The sequence below is a fragment of the Saccostrea echinata genome, unplaced genomic scaffold (assembly GCF_033153115.1).
Source record: "Saccostrea echinata isolate AGI-Se365-2 ecotype Australia unplaced genomic scaffold, CSIRO_AGI_Sech_v1 ptg000036l, whole genome shotgun sequence".
Taxonomy (NCBI): Eukaryota; Metazoa; Mollusca; class Bivalvia; order Ostreida; family Ostreidae; genus Saccostrea; species Saccostrea echinata.
In genome coordinates, this window is record NW_026889785.1 from 300,001 (window position 1) to 322,782 (window position 22,782).

At 33.3% G+C, this 22,782-nt stretch overlaps 1 protein-coding gene across 1 annotated transcript in view; it reads right to left on the minus strand.

Moving 5' to 3' along the window:
- Positions 1-6,093: 6,093 nt before the first annotated feature.
- LOC133199805 (uncharacterized) overlaps positions 6,094-22,782 on the minus strand; it is a 52,915-nt gene continuing 36,226 nt past the window's right edge. The window contains exons 16-27 of the mRNA XM_061335634.1: positions 15,602-15,696; positions 14,778-14,907; positions 14,428-14,603; positions 13,857-13,938; positions 12,347-12,469; positions 11,762-11,878; positions 11,198-11,431; positions 10,008-10,109; positions 9,753-9,869; positions 9,428-9,544; positions 8,929-9,168; positions 6,094-7,420 (exon numbers count right to left, since the gene is read on the minus strand). Of these exons, the coding sequence (XP_061191618.1) occupies positions 7,173-7,420; positions 8,929-9,168; positions 9,428-9,544; positions 9,753-9,869; positions 10,008-10,109; positions 11,198-11,431; positions 11,762-11,878; positions 12,347-12,469; positions 13,857-13,938; positions 14,428-14,603; positions 14,778-14,907; positions 15,602-15,696 (1,781 nt within the window). The 3' untranslated portion in view covers positions 6,094-7,172. The remainder of the gene's footprint in view (positions 7,421-8,928; positions 9,169-9,427; positions 9,545-9,752; positions 9,870-10,007; positions 10,110-11,197; positions 11,432-11,761; positions 11,879-12,346; positions 12,470-13,856; positions 13,939-14,427; positions 14,604-14,777; positions 14,908-15,601; positions 15,697-22,782) is intronic.

Sequence of the window (22,782 nt, forward strand, 5' to 3'; positions counted from 1 at the left end):
TCAACTTGGAGACAACTAAGAGCGATTCAATTAGCTTTGTCTTCGTTTTCTAGTTACCTGACATGCAAGTCTGTGCGGTGGCATACAGATAACCAAAACTGCGTAAGAATTGCCCAGAGAGGCAGTACAAAGCCCCATTTACAAGAACTAGCATATAGTATATTTTCAATATGTGCAGAATCTGGCATTTCTTTGAATTTAGTTTGGATTCCAAGAGAGTTGAATACAAAAGCTGATTACATTTCTAATGTTATTGATTATGATGATTGGCAAACTAACACAGCGTTTTTCGAATCCATCGATAGTATGTGGGGTCCACATACGGTGGACAGATTTGCTAGTGCTCAAAATGGCAAAGAAGAAGGTACGGTTCTAGCTTTACTGTGCCCTAAAAATCTAATGTTTTCAAAAAGTTTTGAAACTGGCTTAAATATTAGTTGAGTATATGACTGTGATAAATCAGGAAAGAATATGGCATGAAGGAGTACCATTCTGGAAATATGACGTCATCAATTTGATTCATTTCTCTATCTTAAACAGAAAATGCCTCAAAATGACTCATTTCAAGGGTTATTTTCCTTAAGAAAATAGTGTCTACAGCCGTGGCCCACTTTAATTTTTGGATATGTTGTGTAAAATTCTTTGAAAAATTACATATCTCAAAATCTTTGTGGGCGATGGCTGTGGACAATATTATCTGAAAGAAAATTCCATTGAAAATTGGTGTCTTCTGCAACTTTTAAGAAAATACGGGAAATTGCACAAGTTTATGACGTCACAATTAGCATTTAGAAGGTCATGAGAGAAAAATGATTTGTATGATCTTTCTGCATGGAATTTCAATGATTCAGAAAGCATGAGTTTTAATTTTTTATATCACTTTCATTTTTAAGAAAAACACAGGGCAAGAATTGTATTAAAACCATACCTTGTTCTTACAGAGATTTAATTCTTTATTTTGGTCTCCTACGACAGAGTAGACGCTTTCTCGCAAAATTGGAAATATGAAAATAATTGGTTAGTTCCACTGATTTCTTAAGTATCTCAAGCAATTAAACATTTACAATTCTGTAGAGGTAGCGGTACCTTAATTGTTCCAAAGTGGCCATCCTCTCCCTTTTGGACTATGTTGTTTGGTCAAAATATGAAGTTCAAAAATATGTGCTTGACGTATTAGAATTTGAACCTCATCAAAATGTGTTTTGTCATGGTATAAATAATAAAAGCCTTTTTGGCTCAAGTTATTTTACTTCTAAGGTTCTGGCTGTGAGACTTTGCGGTGAAATAGATTAGACATGGCGCCCTTTCTCAAGATTTTTCTTGAAGAAGCTGGCAAGGTTCAAAAAAAAAAAATAGACATGGCCTTTTCAAGAGCTGTCTTGATGAAGCTGGCAAGGTCTTACAGTTAATTTGTTTCTTAATTTTTGTACAAATCGTTTTTAGACATTGCCATTTCAAGAGTTTATCTTCATGAAGCTGACATGGTCAGAGTTTATACATGTATACATATACCGTGAAAGGTATCGTATTATACGTACAAATTGAACATATTAATTAGATGCATTTTATGAAAGATGGATAGTATTAGTGGTTTAATGGACAAGGCCATTTCATTAAAATTGGCGAGGTCCTGGTTTTTCAAATGACTTAAATTTATTATTTAATTCAACAGTGCATTGAAATACGGTTAGTACAAGTGCTTTATTGGACAAGGCCCTATTTTTTTATATTGGCGAGGTCCTGATATTTCAAATGATTTGCATTAAGTAATTATTTAATTCAACGGAGCATTGTTTTGAAAAATGGTAGCATTAATGGTTTAGAGGACAAGGCCATTTCATTTAATTTGGCGAGGTCCTGCTATTCAAATTATTTATACATTAAGTAAATTTTTAATTCAACAGTTTTGCAGATATTTTTAAATCGGGCAAGTGGTCTTCTACCTGGAATTGTGTGAATCCGCAGTTAAAGGAACTAGCCGACAAACTTCCTTCGGTGTGTGTAAAATCAAAGGCGGAAAATACAACAAAACAGTACTCAGCTGCGTTCAACAGATTTTTTAGTGGTGTTCTAACTATTGATCAGATTTCTCCACTACCTGCTTCAGACTATAATATTTCATTGTACTTGGTCAAACTTAGTGATTCAGTTAATCCTATCGATGAAGCTTTTCATGCTATTAGCTGGGCCCATAAACTATCTGGATATTCTAATCCGTGTTCCTCGGATCTCGCAATTCTCACCAGGGAAGGATGTCATAGATCAATTGGTCATCGATCAAACAATAAAAAGGAACCTATATCACCTGAAATTCATAAAAGCATATGTGTACTGTACGGGAGCGAAACATGTAATTTATTAGACCTTAGAATCGCATGTATGTGTATTTTAAATTTCACAGGTTTTTTGAGGTTCTCTGAGTTAGTTAATATTAGAATGTGCGACATATTAGCAGACCTTTTTTTGTATTCATATGAAGCAGAATTTGTCCAAAATCTTGTACGTGAAAAGAAGAAAACACTTGCTGTGGCCTTCAACTCGACATTTAGATATATCGACGACGTATTTTCAATTAACAATGGCTATTTCCATTCTTATGTTGATAAGATATATCCTGGTGAGCTTAAGATAAAAGTTTCCACAGAGTCTGACACATTTGTTTCATATCTGGATATTTTATTTGAAAAAAGACTTTAATGGTAACCTAACAACAAAGCTTGATGATAAACGTGATGACATCAATTTTTCAATCGTCAACTTTCCTTACTTATGTAGTAATATACCCTTGTCACCTGCATGTGGGGTTTTTGTCTCCGAGTTGATTCGATACACAAGAGGATGGATGCTCTACATATGAACACTTTCTAAAACGAGGCAAACTATTGACAAACAAGTTTATGAAACAAGGATATCAACAGTTTCGTTTGAAGTCATCATTTCGCAAGTGTTATGATCGATACAATGACCGTGTCAGCAAATACAACCTATCATTAAGTCAATGCTGAGTGACGTTTTTTATAATAATTGTTATACATTATTTACATACTGAATTGTTTACGGATTTTTTCGTTTTTCTCCCATCATGACAAGGAGCACACGGCGGGTGTGACCGGTCGGCACGGGATGCTCATGACACGGGATCCATGACACCTGATCCCACCTCTGATGTTTTTGGAAGTCCGTGTTTGCTCTGCTCCCGATTTGTATTGTTTAAATGGACTTCTTGATTTTATTAGATGACTATCCGGCTTCACAGCAGTCACAGTGAGGAATCGTTTCAGGAATCCTTGCTAAGAAATCAGCAGTAAATCCTGACCTGTGTTTGATCTGGAATAATTTTTCCAGCCACCTTTCCGGCTGACCTTTGATATGTCTGAACCTCATCAACCATGTGTGGTCCGTTCTGGTAATAAATGGTCTATATAGAGGTAATGTCAGAAGTGTTGATAGAATTAAGCTACAGCTTATAATTCTTTCTTTGTAATGCAGTATCTGCGTTATTCATTTAGTAATGTATGACTGACATACATATAACTGATGACCTCTTTACCGTCATTGACCTGGTATAGGACTATTCCAATGGATTGATGGGAGAAATCTGTGTCAAGTAAAAATATTCCATTCGGGGTTGAAAACTTGAGATAATCAGGCTGGGCAAGACATTTTAAAGTGATTCATAGCATTTTTGTGATCTTGAGTCCAGTTTAGTTTAGCTTTCTTTTTATAGTAAATCATACAATGGTATAGCTAATTTTGCAAAATTCCTTATATGGTCTACTCTTTGGTAGTTAACTTAACTTATTCATTACTTAAAGCTGTACAGCTTATCAGTACATTCTATATAATACAATCAGATACAGTACAGATGTAGATAACTTACAGGAGAACAATGTGTACGTACAAATAATAGAGGAAAAAAGGAGAAAAACATTATTGGATTACAAGATCACCTCTTCACCTCATCCTATAATATGTATACTATCCTTAAAATTCTCAGTATTGAACAATTGCAGTAATTTAATTATACATGGATGATTTTTAAAATTTTATGTTATATAGAAGTAAATGTGGTTTAGGCTTTATTAAGCCCTAAAAATTATGTGTTTTCATAAAATAATGAAATTGGCTTAAATATGAGTTGAGTATATGAATATAGAAATTATGAAAGGATATAGTATGAAGGAGGACCATTCTGGAAATTTGACATCGGTAACTTGGTACATTTCTAAGTTTTAAACAGATAAAGCCTCAAATTATTCTTTACTTCACTGTTTTCCTTTAGAAAATAGTGTCCACAGCCGTCTTCACCTTCAATTTTTGGATATGTTGTGTAAAATTCTTTGAAAAATCAAATTTCTTAAAATCGTAATGGGCGATGTATTTTCTCTATATTTAGACAAAAAATGTTTTTGTTTGCTACTTTCAACTATTTCAATTTGACAATAGCCAAGGGCTAAATCCAAAGTGGTAAATAATTTTGTACCAGAAATCTACACAATATCTGACACTATCGTCTTTTTTCTCGACTAAAACTGGAGCAGACGCCCACTCAGAAGGTGGGGTAATGACTCCATCTAACAATATCTGCCAGTGTTCTTTCTTTTTTATCTTGAAACCCTAAAGGTCTGAATTTCTGTTTTACAGGAGAAACATTCACTGTATCGATACAGTGTTTCATACCTTTCATATACCCTAGTTTTAATTTGCCCAAGGAAATACTGTCTGAATATTCTTGTTTAAAAAAACCCTAACTTTTTGACCTGTTCCTTATCTAGCCTTGCACTTGACCTATCAAGGAGATCTTGAACATGTGTAGATAATTTACGATTTTCAATGGACATTTTACCTTTCACGGTAGCTCAGTCGGTAAAGCGCTCGCTCCGTGATCGGGAGGTCGTGTGTTTGAATCTCGGCCGCGACTGACCCAAGTGGATAAAAAAAAAATGGGTAGCTACTGTTCCTTCGCCATGCGCTTGGCACTTTGAAGTGTAAGTTGCGGCTCCTTCGGATGAGACCTTAAAAACTAAGGCCCCGTGTCACGGCAGGCGTTAGCACGATAAAGACCCCTCACTACTCAATGGCCCTGAGTGCCGAGTAAAGGTCAAAATTTGAGGCCCTTCACCGTTATATGGTGACGTCTTTATATGAGTGAAAAATTCTTGAATGGGACGTAAAACAACATACAATCAACATAGAATCAATGAACAGTTTTTTAATTACAGGTTGGAATCTGTTTCATTTTTCACCACTTCTACTGACTCGGCACTTCCAATGTGTTTACATAGTTTGAACTTCACTGCGGAAAACAATGTAAATTTCACCTGATCTATAGAAACAAATAGTAACCAGTTTATCCATGTCGCCAATATTATATCAAAGTACGCAGAGTGATTCTTACCAAGGGTGAGATGGCCTCAAATCCAATCACTGGTCAGAATAACGTTTGGACCTCTGCACCGATCACATATTGTGACCTTTGTTTACAAATACAATTTATCGTTAAGTCAAAAATTGATTTTGATAGGACTTTTGTCAAGTCTGGAAGAAAGAAAAAAAGAAAACAGATCACTCTTTATGGTTGCTGCAGTTAAACTCTGACAGCCAGATGGTATTCTTCATCTTATAATTCATCACGAAGACTTCCGATTTATTTACAAGAAGCGTTTTACGGTTGTGTTTTTCTTTTATTTTCATTCTAAGGCTTAGCTCTAAACACAACTTTAATTTAATCTGTCTATAAAAGAAATTTAAAAAGTACTAATGGTTTTGGAGAGCTTGACCAAAACAATTTATTTGCGCGTTACACGTATGTATTAAAATTTCTCAGCATAAAAAATTATATTGATACATAAAAGGATTAATGAATTTTATGTGTTTTTTTTTTATTTTTTTTATTTTTTTTATTTTTCCTGATTTTAAGATTCTGCTGAAGGCCTTTGACTCTTGTCAATAAATGAAAAACTAAACAGACACATCAAATGTTTGAAACATTAAGGCAAGTACTTATATTTTTGTAACATAGAAAGAACACAAGAGACTAATGTACGAGTAATGTACGAGTTTCAATAACTGTTGTTCAAATATCTTTTCCACTTGATGTTTGATTATTTTAGTAACATGTGTTGCAATGTCTTTCTGTTTATTATTATTAAGATGATCAGTCTTAATATTCCAGATGTAAAACATGAAGATTAAAGAATCATGTAAGAAGACTTAATTAATACATTGGAAATGTTACAATTACATATATACAAAACACAACAAAGGTTTTATAGCCTGACATTGGAAAGGTTACAATCATTCATATATACAAAACGCAACAAAGGTTTTATAGTAAGCCTGAAAAGTATCGAAACTGGAACACAAAACAAGCAAGGAAAAACCAATACTTTTTGTAAATCAAAGAAAAAAAAAGGACATTATATTGAACAAAATGGCAGTTAACAGAGAAAAGACTAACGGTTTCTGTCTCAGGCTTGACATAAGTCACCTATATCGGCCACATTATGTGTTCCGTAATAGCGTTCACCTTTAGGATCCGAGTTAAGAATGCATTCTAGTGCTGGAGTCACTGTTAACGAGATGGTTCTATGACTTAAATGTGTAAGACGCACACTAAATGAAAATCCTTTACTTAGTTAAATTTGATTTTGAGATTCATCAACTCTCTGATCACTCTTGTATACTGAAGATTTTACAAAGAATTTTTCTTTATAATTAAAATGCATATATTTCAGCGGTATCAACATTTGACAGAAGTGGCCGTTTAATTTTTTTAACAATTTAATAAATGTCTTAATTATTTTTACCTCTGAGAGTTATCTCTCGTAGCAGAGTATCAACAAACTTTAATATTGATCTTTTTTCTTGAACTGTTTCTAATCTTATGAGTACTCAAAAAAGTTAAATTATACATGTGTATTTTAAGTTATCTAAATATTTACCACCATCTGAAATGTTACAAAGTTCAATGCGTTTGTTTGGATCTTTGGTGTAGCACCAGGGTGTTGGCTCTTTATCAGGATTTCTACAGTAGTTTTCAGGCACAATTGTAAGTTCGTCCCTACGGAATGTGAATGGGGAGTCTATATATACCTATATGCAAATCGACGAAGAAAAAGTACAGCACTTTGCTGAATAAAATGATTGTTAAAATGAAAACGTCCTTAATTTCAACAGTGAGGAATATTGCAGGTGCTCCATCGAACTTTAGGGTTGACAGTGTAACACCAGGGGGCGGGCTCACCATCCGGGTTCCGGCAATAGTTGTCTTGGTCACTAAGGTGAGAGTAGCGATGTGTGTTTGGAGACTGGCTTGACCAGGCTTGACATAGGTCTCCAGTATCTGCCACATTGTGTCTTCCAAAGTAGCGTTCACCTTTAGGATCCGAGCTAGGGAGGCATTCTAGTGCAGGAGTGGCTGTTAACGGAAACAGTTATTTGATTAAAATTTGTATGACACATAATGATAAATGTTACGTCGCGGGTTCGAATCCCACTGCGGGACGTGGAGACCGGTCCTTCGGATGAGACCGTATAAACCGAGGTCCCGTGTCGCAGTAGGTGCTGGCACGAAAAAGATCCCTAACTGCTCAATGGCCCTGAGTGCCGAGTATAGGTCAAAATTTGTAGCCCTCCACCGGCAAGTGGTGGCGTCTCCATGAAAAATTCTCGAGAGGGACGTTAAGCAACAAACAAACATAATGATAAATGAGTACAACATATCATTTACTATTGCATTTGAACTTATTTCTCTATTTCTACTCTACTGAGTTGTAAAATTCGATTTGATGAAAATATTTGTTAATAAGGTCATGCGCATGGTACATGTACTTCATAATGTACCTTTCTCCACTGATAATGTTTTAAGATATTCTTAATTTGAAGGGACCTGGACACAATTGCATTGTTTTAATTTTAAATGTCTATTCTTATTTAAAAAAATAACTTCAGTTTAATGATTTGAACTAGCATGAATATTTTGAGAATCAAATGACAACGACATTCTTTATAAAATAACGTCAGCCCCTGTATTTGTAAACAGGGTCATAGCTCTGTTATTTTTAGTGTTTATGTTTTACCGGTTGTGTTCAATTTGTCTAGTATACACACGTAACTGAACACGTACTCACAATACTTGGAAGTTGGATTTGCTTTCTTACATTTCTACTCTGAACTCTGGATTATAGTTTTCATATTTTTCATTAATACACAACAAAATTTTTACTGTTCTTAAAGCTGAACACGCTTCGTAAAAGAAATTTGTCCGCCATATTCGATTATTCACTATATCAGGGCTCCTATATAAAGCCGCTCACTTAGTCACTGTTCAGTGTAATCAGTCGTCTCCGGTGTAGACGAACGCATGCTACACAACACTCGATAGCGACAAAAAATAACTGTACTTCTAATGAAGGAGAGTAAGATACCGAAGAAACTAACAACAGTTGCACAGGTCAGTGCAGTGTACAAACAAGCATACACCTAACAGTACTGCAATAAAATATAAACAAAGGCAATATAAGATAACCAGCACGAACACGTGTCGCCATTCCACGCCGATTTCCCTGACAGTAAAGCAGTCAGGTGTAACGAATGCGAAGGGTATACCCCTGATATCGTAGATAGTATAATCGAATATGGAGTATGCCTATTTACGAGTCGTGTTCAGCTCCAAGTATTATGGATAAAGTTTACTTTGTGAAAGTGCAAGGGTTTCTGTCAATCAAACGCGTCCCGAAATTCGTAGTTTTAATAATTTCCAGATAAAAACATGCTTTTAATATATTTCGGTGTGAAATGCTCTAGCAACATATAAGTCATGATATTATTTAGAAAATTTGAGAAAATATGACCTTCAAATCTGTGTCCCAGCCCCTTTAAATTCATAGGACCATCAGATATTCTTAGGCAACAAAAATCAATTACCGCAATCTGGAATATCACAAAGCTCAAAACGTTTATTTGGATCTGTGGTGTAGCACCAGGGTGCTGGTTCTTTATCAGAATTTCTACAGTAGTTTTCAGGTAAGTTCGTCCCTACGGAATGTGAATGGGGAGTCTGAGACGCCCATGCTTGGCATGTCCTTCCAGATTTTGTAACGTTGATCCTTCCTCGATATTCCCAACCTGTGGTAGTTCTTTTACAATCAGCTTCTTCCTGTAGATCTGAGGAATACATTTTATATTCAATTGTAGGAATTATATATAGAAACCAAGTGAAGATTACTCTAAAATATGAAATAAAGCTTGAAGTATCTCAATTTTAGAGAAATATCTCAATATCATATTGAATGCACGAAGTGTAAAAACTGCTTAAATTGACATTCAAATAGCCATAGCTAATCTGGAAATGAGAAACCAAGACAAAATTATAAATGTTTGAAATATTTGTAGTATGCATTTGTGTATAAAGGGGTAATTTTACCTTCTATTTCACATTTATTCCCCTTGAACCCCTCAAGACATGTGCAATTGTAGGATGTTCCGTCCACATCACAATGACCCCTGTTTTTACAAGGATTTGGAAAACATGGTGAATCCGCTGCAAGAGACAATCCAAAACTGTGTATGCGTTTTCATGTAAAACCAGTTTCTATATAACGCTAGTATCAGATACGTATGCGGCAGACAAATAAATACAAAAGGAAACGTCAGGTATAGTTATCTCATTTTTTTTTTCATGGGTTTGTTATCAATTAAAACCTTATATTTTACCATAAGATATTTTTGATTTGAAAAAGGTATATTACCACATGATTTTATTTCACAATATTCCTTGTTTGGACCTTTCTCTCCCTGAATATAACACCAGGGCTTAGATGACATGTCGGGGTTCCTACAGTAATTGGCATCTTCCTTCATTGATTCTGAAATCATTGGGGTTTATTTTAATGATCACATTAGAGAAAGATTTGCCAAATAAGGTCGTCATTACATCTTGGCATTAAAAATGTGCAATGTTGAAGAAAGTAACGAGATGTATTCAACTCTGTTTGTGCACATACCATCTGGCCAGTTCAGACACGTTTTCCCAGAAGCAGTTGTGGAAATAGGTCCAGCATAGTCTAATCCTCTGCCCGTCATAATACAGTCGCGCAGAATTTTCTCTGTAAAAAAAAATATACTCGTGAAGACTGTATGATACATGAATTTAAACAAAAAGTGACGAACCTTTGTGAATGAAATTAGCAAGGTTAATTTTTCTTTTCTGTTTGTATCATGGTCGAACGAAATGAAAAATCGACCGAAGTATAAAAAATTCACAGGTCATACAAGATGTAAGATAAAATGTTCCTCTAAGAAATGTTAGCCAATGTTGTCTAACTTTCTATAACATTTTCTGAAGAAATAGATTAATAGATAAAGAATAAAAATTTGACAATTCCAATGTAACTGGCCTGTTAAATATTTTCAGAATTTGATGATAAAATATTCAAAATATGTAGGGAAAATACACATATCTTGCAAAATACAATCTTTATCTCGGCATAAATTTGTAATACTTTAAAATATTTCGACGTTTTCTATTTATGTTCTTGAAAAAGAAAATGCTGATGAGGCAGTGCATTTTACGAAACATAATCAATTAAACACTTAAATTACTAAGAAATTTTTAATTTTGCTGTTGGAGATATACAAAGAATATAATTTTTCTTAATTGGTTATACCGCTGTTACCATTTGTCACCCCAGAGAAGAGGTTGCTGATGCCATCAACAATTCCTTCATTGCAGTATTTTCTTCTTATCAGATATTTTTTGTCTGAAGTTTCTGTATCAAATTTTTGCGTTGGTTTGTTTTTAATGAAATATCAAATACCTTTCCTGCTTTAAATACTTATTTATAATATTCATATTATGTTCTGGTAAATCTTTTTCAATTGCTTTATAGTCATCTTGAATGCCATGAGCTGAAAAAAATTATCCTAAGTTTAATATTTTCGTGAATTCTCTTTCATTAACTTTAAAGTGTCACTAAATCTACGCAAACTTTTATCTAGTTTTATATCTGGTCTTTTTTTTTATTGCATTGCACATTGCTTTCCTTTCAAACATTTTACAGTTATGAGCAAAAAAAGCACTGGGCTAACAAATTTTTGAAGCCAACATTTAAAATATTATTAAAATGTATATTCATCACCCCCTCCCCCTTTTCCCCTATTGATAATGAGGATATAATTTTTTCCACGCCCTTACCACATTGTTGAACATCACACAACTCCCAGCGAATATCTGGATCTTGTGTGTAACACCAGGCCCCAGCGCTGCCGTCTGTGTTTCTACAGAAGTTCTCATCCTTCACGAGATTGTTATATGAATGTGTGTGTGGAGTTTGGGAGTCCCATTTCTGGCACGGAATGCCTGTTTTTGTATGGCTAACCGTCCCACTGTAGTCGGCTTGGTTCGGTGTATAAGCACACTCAGTTGAAGCTGTTAAATACAGGTTACTTAGATGACTAAACAGAGGCCTGCTTACTAATTCCATTGCTAAAGGGGTATTGCAAACGAGTTTAATAGTATAAATAGTAATAATAGTATAAATAAACATTCCTTTAAAAATATTTAAAATATTTTTGCAATTTTGAATTCCACTTAAATCATCCGTTCAAATCTGGGCAAAACTGTGATTAACTTTTTTTGAGAAAACATCAATTACAAGATATAGAATGAGATAAGCAAAGGGAGCTGTATGAGGCAAAAACAACATTTGACATGGTGGATTTTTTTTCAGAATGCGATAATTTTATGTGCAGGACATACCGCAGTATGGTACGTCACACCAGTCCCATCGTGTGGAGTTAGATGTGGTATAACACCAGGGCCTAGACTCGTCAGCGATCCGGCAGTAGTTAGACTGATTGGCGAGGTAGACATACTCTAAAGAAAAGGGAATAGTTAGACTGATTGGCGAGGTACACATACTCTAAAGAAAAGGGAATAGTTAGACTGATTGGCGAGGTACACATACTCTAAAGAAAAGGGAATAGTTAGACTGATTGGCGAGGTAGGCATACTCTAAAGAAAAGGGAATAGTTAGACTGATTGGCGAGGTAGGCATACCCTAAAGAAAAGGGAATAGTTAGACTGATTGGCGAGGTAGGCATAGTTAGACTGATTGGCGAGGTAGGGATACTCTAAAGAAAAGGGAATCGTTAAACTGATTGGCGAGGTAGGCATACTCTAAAGAAAAGGGAATCACAAGCTTAAACTGTACATTATTTTATACTTGTTCTACATGTATTTTAACTTAGCAATATTAGTATACATGTACTTTGCTGTAGATAAAACTTTTTTGAAATTCAAATATTCAGCTATAGATTCATGTTTGCAAAAGAAATAATTTACTTGAAGTGACTTTGTGTGGCTCATTAGATGCCCAGGCTTGACATTTGATCCCGCTTTTTGTGTAGTCACGTGTGCCTTCGTACTCTTTTCCTGGTTCAATGCACTCCTTTTTACTGGTAATGTCTAAAATATACGTTAATAAAGCGTCATCATCGAAACGATTTTGAATAGCCTTACTTTTTTTTTTACATAACACTACTTTTTGTTTAGTAAAAGTAACATGTATTTGTCACTAAAGAGTTTTATGAATTTCACACAGAGTACCATTATAAATTTTTGCATGTAAAATTCACGGCTTCATAAAGATATTTGTCTATCATTCGATGGTCGTAAAATTTGGGCAGAAGAAGATATTTTTTGGTTAACTTGAACGTGTTATTGCTTGATTATTTAATGTAGATTATCTAAATAAGTACATATTCAACATCATATCAAGATCTGCATTAAATCCATTTTAATATATCAAAGTACAAGTAGCTGACAAGTTTATTCTAAAATGTTTGAAAGATGTCTCCCATATTATAGATGTTATATAGATAATATTATAGATGTTATATAGATAATATTATAGATGTTATATAGATAATATTATAGATGTTAAATTATTCGATTTTTTCTCCAGTTCTCTTTTATACAGATACACTATGCAGAAGCTACACTTAATCTGTCTCAGCAAGCAATGACATGTCTGTTGCAGCTTTCCTTTGGTGTGCAGCGGTACTCACCACATTGCCGTAACTCCCACGTGATCTCATCGAGTGCTACGTCACCCTAACTCCCACGTAATCTCATCGAGCGGCACTCACCACATTGCCGTAACTCCCACGTAATCTCATCGAGCGATACTTACCACATTGCCCTAACTCCCACGTAATCTCATCGAGCGGTACTCACCACATTGCCGTAACTCCCACGTAATCTCATCGAGCGGTACTCACCACATTGCCGTAACTCCCACGTAATCTCAGAGAGCGGTACTTACCACATTGCCCTAACTCCCACGTAATCTCATCGAGCGATACTCACCACATTGCCGTAACTCCCACGTAATCTCATCGAGCGATACTCACCACACTGCCGTAACTCCCACGTAATCTCATCGAGCGGTACTTACCACATTGCTCTAACTCCCACGTAATCTCATCGAAAGGTACTTACCACATTGCCGTAACTCCCACGTAATCTCATCGAGCGGTACTTACCACATTGCCGTAACTCCCACGTAATCTCATCGAAAGGTACTTACCACATTGCCGTAACTCCCACGTAATTTCATCGAGCGGTACTTACCACATTGCCCTAACTCCCACGTAATCTCATCGAGCGGTACTTAACACATTGCTGTAACTCCCACGTAATCTCATCGAGCGGTACTTACCACATTGCCGTAACTCCCACGTAATCTCATCGAGCGGTACTTACCACATTGCCCTAACTCCTATGTAATCTCATCGAGCGGTACTTACCACATTGCCCTAACTCCCACGTAATCTCATCGAGTGGTACTCACCACATTGCCCTAACTCCCACGTGATCTCATCGAGTGCTACGTCACCATCCCAAGAATCTCCTGTAACAGCCTCAAACGACAGCTAAAGAAAATAAAAACTATTAGAGTTAAAACAAATTTATTTTTTGAATGCATTGGACCTGACATAACACTTAGGCCTCTTTACACTTAAGCAATTTTTTTGGACATTGAGAAAAGTTTGCTATATAAAGGTATCATTACTGAGCTTATCTATTGCATGTTCAGCTTAGGTTACCTGTCATTTACCCCAGGCGAAAATCTTAAAGACAACGAAATATTGACGAACAGATATCACTTTGTCTCCTTAAAAGAGGAAAATACATGCAAATACAGTGCTCAATTTACTTATCCTGGCCTAGAAAATTTTTAAGAATTCCTGAATTGATTACAAATTGAATATTTAACTAGATTTCAAATTATTTAATTTTAAATCTAAGGGCGATTTACTTAAATGCATAAAAATACCAAAGAATTAGACCACTTTGGTGTGTAATATACTAGTATAGGGGACTCTTTACGTAACTTAGGTTAGTACGCAGTGATGACTTACTTTTAGACCCACTGTTGCAGGAACATTTACTTTCGCCGTCAACCAATCAGATCCTTGGTTTCGTTCTTTTGTCCACAATGATGTCTTAGTTGTGTTTGTTCCCTCGGAAAACAATGACAGCTTGTAAACATTTCTGCCAAACATGTTGTACGCAAAAGAAAGGCAACCGGTCTGTTCTGTAATCAATAAAAGTTTAAACTATCCCGTTTTGGAAACTTTAAACAGCCTATTTTTAAAGCAAATGAATTGAAAAATCATACCGAGCTTCATGATATTTGATTCCTTCATTGAGCACCATGTATAAACCAGTTGCAACTGAAATCCTGAGTTTAATTTAAGTGAAATGTTACCTGGTAGGGGTACTGTTGTTTTGAAGATGGCCTTATCTCCAGGTTTTCTGGGTAAAGACATTTCAGCAAATAAGAACCTTTGCCCTCTGTAAGCACCCTCAGGTCCAGTTCTTGTGGATATACTATGTTTCTGCAATTTAGTTATACGTATTGACACACAGTAAATCACGTTTTAAAGCTAACATGCTTATAATGAATTAACTCTTACAGCGATTGATTTTCATTCCTAGTGATTTTTAGAATATATTGTAAAACTAACGTATATGATGAAATAAGGTTTCAACAAAGAAAAATCTCCCGTCCCTTGAACTTCAGTTTATGAGCACATTTTACTACATACTGGTGTTGCAAAGCATATTTTACCTACTGTTGTCTACTTAAGTATATTTAATTTAGTGTTATCCAAAGACTAATGAAATCTAGCTTTCCTAATTTGTTTAGGCAAGTTACCGATTTTTTCTAACTCGAGTTTCATAATTCTTTTAAATGTATAACGGCACAAGGCTTGAAGTTTCTTTAAACAATTTACAAATCGTTTTAATGTCAACAAATACTACGGAAGCCGGTAGGTGCTATGTAGAAGAATATTTTATCAGGCGGCCGCCACATACATAACTGGCGGCCGCAAGATAAAATATTTTTTTCTACCTGGCACCAACCGGCTTCCGTCAAATACAAGGTATTTTGACAACAAAAAGTGTAAGAGACACAAAATATCTGTTTTTAGGAGTAACGAAACACATGTCGGTAACAGAAGACAATTTTGTGAAATGCAAAGTCGTATATCCATTTCATTCCTCAAATTTAAAAGGAAAAATACGTACAAAACCAATTCCCCATTGAAAGTTATCACCTTCCTCGATATTGCTGAAGAAGCACTTCTCAAACCTCTCAAAAGTGCATTTAAGTTGAGCACCATCTACACAAAATGGAAATTAAAATGTATTTTCCTTGTAAAAATCAATAGAAGTCAATCAGAATTTTTCCTAAATATCTTTTATTTGCTAAATCATACAAACAATTTTTCAAATTTATTTATATGTTTTTGCTAATAAAGTAATATCAAATAATATGATTAAAAACGGGAAATTCTACTATTCTGACTTATTGTCTACCGGTATGCTATTATACATGTTATTATATAAGAAATGAATTTAATTTTTTAGAATTCATAAGAACATGAACTACGAGGCTTCACGCCGGCATATTTCATAAAGCGCGTTAGCACTTCATGTTGAACATGCGTTGTAGTTCATGTACCTCATGAATTCTCAAACTGGTCACGGTAGCCAAGTGGTAGGGCCCTCGCTTCGTGATCGGGAGGCCCGGGTTCGATTCTCGTTCGCCGCGCAGCGTCAAACCTAAGAAACATAGATATTGACTGTTCCTTCGCCAAGCACCCGGCACTAGATGTGAAAGTCACGGGTCTTTCGGATGAGACCGTAAAAACCGAGGTCCCGTGTCACGGTAGGAGTTGGCAAGATAAATAAACCTCGCTGTTCAATGGCCCTCAGTCCAGAGTTTAGGTCTAAATTTGAAGCCCTTCACCGGCATACGGTGACGTCTCTATATGGGTGAAAAATTCTCGAATGGGACGCTAAACAACATACAATCAATTGAGCAAACATGAATTCTCAAAAAATAAATTCATACGCAGCACAGTTAAGGCTGCAGTAAGGAGGCGGGGCCTAATTTATACGGGAAATGCTTACTGTGACATCACACAAAAATATAAGTTCTTCAAATTACCACGAAATGAAATGATTTGCTATTTTAAACTGTTGAATAGCTTTAAACTACATCAATACTAACTAGTGCATGCATTATTGTCGTTGGTTAAATCCCACACAGCAATATATAAACAATTCACTGATCGCAATGCACTTGTCAATGTGACGTCATATCGTAAAATTTGACGCAGTTTGTATGCAGTGAGAGGCGGATCAAGTTATATTTATACAATGAAAAATGTATTTTTTAATTAAATAAAATATAAATTGTAGATATATAAAAGGGCATTAACTTGCACTACTGTAATGATTTTCCCCTTAGATTCCAAAAAATCCCCTGACGTTCCCATGTCTGTCCCTGACATTTTCCTGTCTCCCCCTGACTTTCTCCTATGATCCCCTGTCGTTGTCCCTGACTACCCTGTCTACTCCCTGACGTCCCCTGACTTTGTCCTTGTTACCACTGTCTAACCCCTGATGTTCCCTGACATTCCCTGACGTCCCTGTCAATTCCCTGATGTCCCCTGACTAAGTCCCTGACCACCCTGCCAACCCCCTGTCGTCCCCTGACATTCATTTTGACCAGGAAAAGGGGTTAAAATATGTTTTGTTGCTATTTACTTGTAAGAAAATCGATACCTTACTCCTAGCAATTTTCAAGTTTTGTGAAAATGTAGATTTAATCATTAGTTTTTCTGTTTGAAATATCTTTAGCGAATCTTTCAAAATATTATTTTATTGATTGTTACTAGCTTTTCAGATAAAAATAAGGATAAATGCCGTTACTTAAAAAAAAAAAATTATTAATTTATTGCGTCTTGTGTAGCACGAATGGCATGTAGATATATATATTTATTTATTTATTTATCTGTTTATTTATTTATTTGTTTGTTTATTGATTTTATTAATTCATGTATCTGTTTATTTATTAATTTGTCTGCTCATTTATCTATTCTTTTTTCTCCATTTATATATATATATATTTTTTTTATTCAATCTATCTATTTAATTTATTTATTTGTTTTATTTAATTATCAATAAACAAATGGATTTATTTATAATTTTTATTTATTTTATTTTATTTTATTTATTTCCTTTATTTTAATTTATTGATTAATTTTATTTAATTCAATTTGTGTAGTTCTTCATATACAGTGTCCGGGTACAACAAATTTGCTTCAAACTATTTTTTAAGCATATTCAAATTACTTTTAATTCTTTTAATTTCATGATGGGTATCAAAATCATCGTCTTATTACACACAATCTGAATCTGAAATTTGTTTTATTGTTCCCTTTTACTTTGGTAAAATAAAAATTTCCTCAAAAACTTGTCACGGTTGTGAAAGAAATAACACCTGCAGAGTGGATACGGTCGTGCTGCCACAGAATAAACAGTGTATAGTGGTCAGTCAAAAGAACAATAGGCGTCTGATCTGTGTACCCAGAGTCACTGGTCAACGATCAACAGCTCAGAATTACTTTCACAACCGAACAGTTTTTGAGGAACATTTCTATTTTTCGTAACAAAGTTAAAGAAGCAAACAAATTTCGATTTCAGATTGTGTGTAATAAGACAATTATTTTGATACCCATCATGAAATTAAAAGAATTAAAAGAAATGTAAGTATGCCTAAAAATAGTTTGAAGCATCGTTTGTTTTCCATAAGACTGTTTATGGGGAACTACAAAAATAAATAGGAATTGAAAAAATTAATTAATTAAAATAAAATGAATAACAAAATGAAGAAAGAAAGAAAAGAAATAACATTAATTAATTAATAATTGAATAAAACAAATATCTAAAAGCAAAGAAATGAATATATTAAATAAATAAATAAACAGATTGATAAAAAATAAATAAATAGAAAAATATACAAATAAATAAGTAAAAAAATAAATAAAAATATTGATTTTGTACATAATAATGTGTTTGAAGATCTTTAGTAAATTTATCAATTTAATTGAATTTAATTTATTGATGTATATTTTTTTTTTATTTATTTCTTTGTCCGTTTATTTATCTATTTATTTTTTCATTCATTTATTAATTTTATCTATCAAATTTATTTTTTACGTATTTGTTTTATTTACATGTAATTTTTAAGAAATTAATATATTTATTTAATTTTTTTATCTATTTTATTTTATTATATTTATTTCCTTTATTTTAATTTATTGATTAATTTTATCTAATTCAATTTGTGTAGTTATTCATTAACAGTCTCCGGTAAAACAAATTTGCTTCAAACTATTTTTTAAGCATATTCAAATTACTTTTAATTCTTATAATTTCATGATGGGTATCAAAATCATTGTCTCATTACGCACAATCTGAATCTGAAATTTGTTTTATTGTTCCCTTTTACTTTGGTAAAATAAAAATTTCCTCAAAAACTTGTCACGGTTGTGAAAGAAATAACACCTGCAGAGTGGATACGGTCGTGCTGCCACAGAATAAACAGTGTATAGTGGTCAGTCAAAAGAACAATAGGTGTCTGATCTGTGTACCCAGTCTCTGGTCAACTATCAACAGCTCGGAACTACTCTCACAGCCATGACAGTCTTTGAGGAACATTTTTAATTTTTTTTTTTACCAAAGTAAAAGAAGCAATAAAACAAATTCCGAATTCAGATTGTGTGTAATAAGACAATTATTTTGATACCCATCATGAATTTAAAAGAATTAAAATAAATGTAAATATGCCTAAAAATAGTTTGAAGCATCGTTTGTTTTTCCGTAAGACTGTTTATGGGGAACTACAAAAATAAATAGGAATTGAAAAAAATAATTAATTAAAATAAAATGAATTAACAAAATAAATAAAGAAAGAAATAACATTAATTAATTAATGATTGAATAAAACAAATATCTAAAAGAAAAGAAATGAATAGATTAAATAAATAAATAAACAGATAGATAAAAAAATTAATAAATAGGAAAATATACAAAGAAATAAGTAAAACAATAAATAAAAATATTGATTTTGTAACTAGTTATTTGTTTGAAGTATCTTTAGTAAATTTATCAATTTATTTGAATTAAATTTATTGATGTATCTTTTTTATTTATGTCTTTGACCATTTATTTATCTATTTATTTTTTCAATCATTTATTAATTATACATGTATCTATCAAATTTATTTTTACGTATTTGTTTTATTTAATTTTTAATAAATAAATTTATCTAAATTATTTATTTATTTTATTTTATTTATTTCCTTTATTTTAATTAATTGATTAATTTTTATTGAATTCAATTTGTGTAGTTATTCATAAACAATCTCCGGGTAAAACAAATTAGCTTCAAACTATTTTGTAAGCATATTCAAATTACTTTTAATTCTTTTAATTTCATGATGGGTATCAAAATCATCGTCTCCTTACGCACAATCTGAATCTGGAATTTGTTTTATTATCTCTTTTACTTTGGTAAAATAAAAATTTTCTCAAAAACTTGTCACGGTTGTGAAAGAAATAACACCTGTAGAGTGGATACGGTCGTGCTGCCACAGAATAAACAGTGTATAGTGGTCAGTCAAAAGAACAATAGGTGTCTGGTCTGTGTACCCAGAGTCACTGGTCAACTATCAACAGCTCGGAACTACTCTCACAGCCATGACAGTCTTTGAGGAACATTTTTATTATTTTTTTTTTACCAAAGTAAAAGAAGCAATAAAACAAATTCCGAATTCAGATTGTGTGTAATAAGACAATTATTTTGATACCCATCATGAAATTAAAAGAATTAAAAGAAATGTAAATATGCTTAAAAGATACTTTGAAGCATATTTTGTTTTACCTTACGACTGTTTATGCGAAACTCACAAATAAATTGAATAAAATAGTATTAATTAATTAAAATAAAATGAATTAAAAACTAAATAAATATATAATATTTATCAATTAATTAATAATTCAATAAGGAAAATATATCTAAAAAGGAATATATGAACAGATTTAATTAATAAATTAGTCAATAAATAAATAAAACAAATAAATAAATACATGTGGATATATAGATAAACATATAAATAAATATAAATATATTTACTTGCCATTCATAACAAGACACAATAAATTTGTAATTCATTCTTTTCAAAGTAACTGGCATTTATTCTCCTTAAAATTTATCTAAAAGCTACATGTAGTAAACTAAAACAATCAAATACAATCATATTAAGAAATAAATTACTCAAGATTTTCAAACAAATAACAATTGACTAAATATATATTTTCACAAAACTTAACAATTGCCAAGAGTAACGTATTTCTCACAAGTAAATAGCAACAAAACATATTTTAACCCTTTTTCCTGGTCAAAATGAATGTCAGGGGACGACAGGGGGTTGGCAGGGTGGTCAGGGACTTAGTCAGGGGACATCAGGGAATTGACAGGGACGTCAGGGAATGTCAGGGGACATCAGGGGTTAGACAGTGGTAACAGGGACAAAGTCAGGGGACGTCAGGGAGTAGACAGGGTAGTCAGGGACAACGACAGGGGATCATAGGAGAAAGTCAGGGGGAGACAGGAAAATGTCAGGGACAGACAGGGGAACGTCAGGGGATTTTTTGGAATCTAAGGGGAAAATCATTACAGTAGTGTTGGATGCGATGTCTATTTGATGATTTTATTCATATACTTCCCGTACATTCCCTAGACAAGCGATACTGTCGTATATTTGTATGCAGATTCATTGAAGGGTAATAGAAGGGTCGTAATTAATCGATATATTGCAAGGGCATACCCTCAATGAATTATAACAAGCTTTTACACATAAACTCAAGAAGTATGAAGATATTTGAAAAGTGCTACGAACCTGTTGAAATCTTGCAAATGAATTAATTATATCTATATTTAATGTACTTGACCAGCAAAATATTCAATATACGGTCTAACAAATGCAATTTTAGCAATTAGATTGTAGAATCTATATAGGTTCGCAGCACTTTTCACAAACTACAAAGAGTGTTGAAAATAATTATTTGTTAAATTTAGATTTTTAACTTGATTATGCAATTGCAATATTAGAATTTATAGATGACTTCAATACTTCAGGTATATTTGCTAAAATCACATGACGGCAACATCACGTGACAAGTCTAAATAAGAAATCTAATCGTCCTCAACATGTAGTTTTCAACCACATTGCATTTGTCCGATAATAGTAAAGTCCTAAAAAGAAACGCCCATCCTTGTAAAGAATGTATTTTCTATCTAAAAAATTCGCCGATATTTCCATTTGACACCTAACTGTACTGCGTATCATATTTACATTATTTTTTGAAAACTGGCCACAAAGAGCTAAATCCACGAAGGGGCTAAATCGGCCCAGTTATCAAAATAAATGAAACTTTCTCAAATAAAACTCTTAGATTTGTATGTTGTAAAACAATTTATTTTTTAACAAAATCTTTTCTGGTTTTCTTTTTACATTCGTTTTAATTTGGTATTGTTTCCCTATTAATACTATCACGTCATTACGTTGACGTTTCATACTTTAACGTCGTGACGTTGACATTTTGTATAAGAAAGTAACATATGTACATATGGAATAAAAATAACCAATATAGGCTCTTTAAAATTTTGGGAAAATTTTACTATGAATTTTTCAAGAAGTTCTGAAAACTTTTGGTTTATTTTTTAATTAAAGCTATTTGCACTCTAAAGAAATGCTAAATATTTGTTATATACAACGGTTGTCTGGTATTATCGTTTATACATGTAACACGTTTTAAATGATAAGAGACATGTTAAGCTGAAAACAACAATAAAGTACTCTTTAATAACAAAAACATAAAATTAAAATGAAAAGTTGCATTTAAAATGAATACGTTTGAAGTTACCATCTATTCTATTGTCATTTTGAGAATTTCGTTGCACTTCCCTAATTGATGGCATTTCCCGGACATTTGAAATGAAATTGTCCATACATGTAATACACGTCCAATAGTGATGTTTGACGGTAATCCTTCGCACCACAGATTGACAGGAAAGAAGCCACTACAGACTTTTAAACAAGAGTGATGCAAAGCATCAAATCGGCCGCAAAAAAAAAAGTCCAACGAAAACATAAGATTTCCGGAGTATTTGAATTTCAAAACGGAACCTGAAGTTAAAAAAAACAAGATAAACGGAAATGGCAGTATACCACTTTACTCAATGTAAATTACTTAATCGAAATAAAGCTCACTAATTATGATAAATATGTTATATCATCAAAGAGAAACGTTTTTTATATACCCACAATAGGTATGAAGATTTCAGATGACAA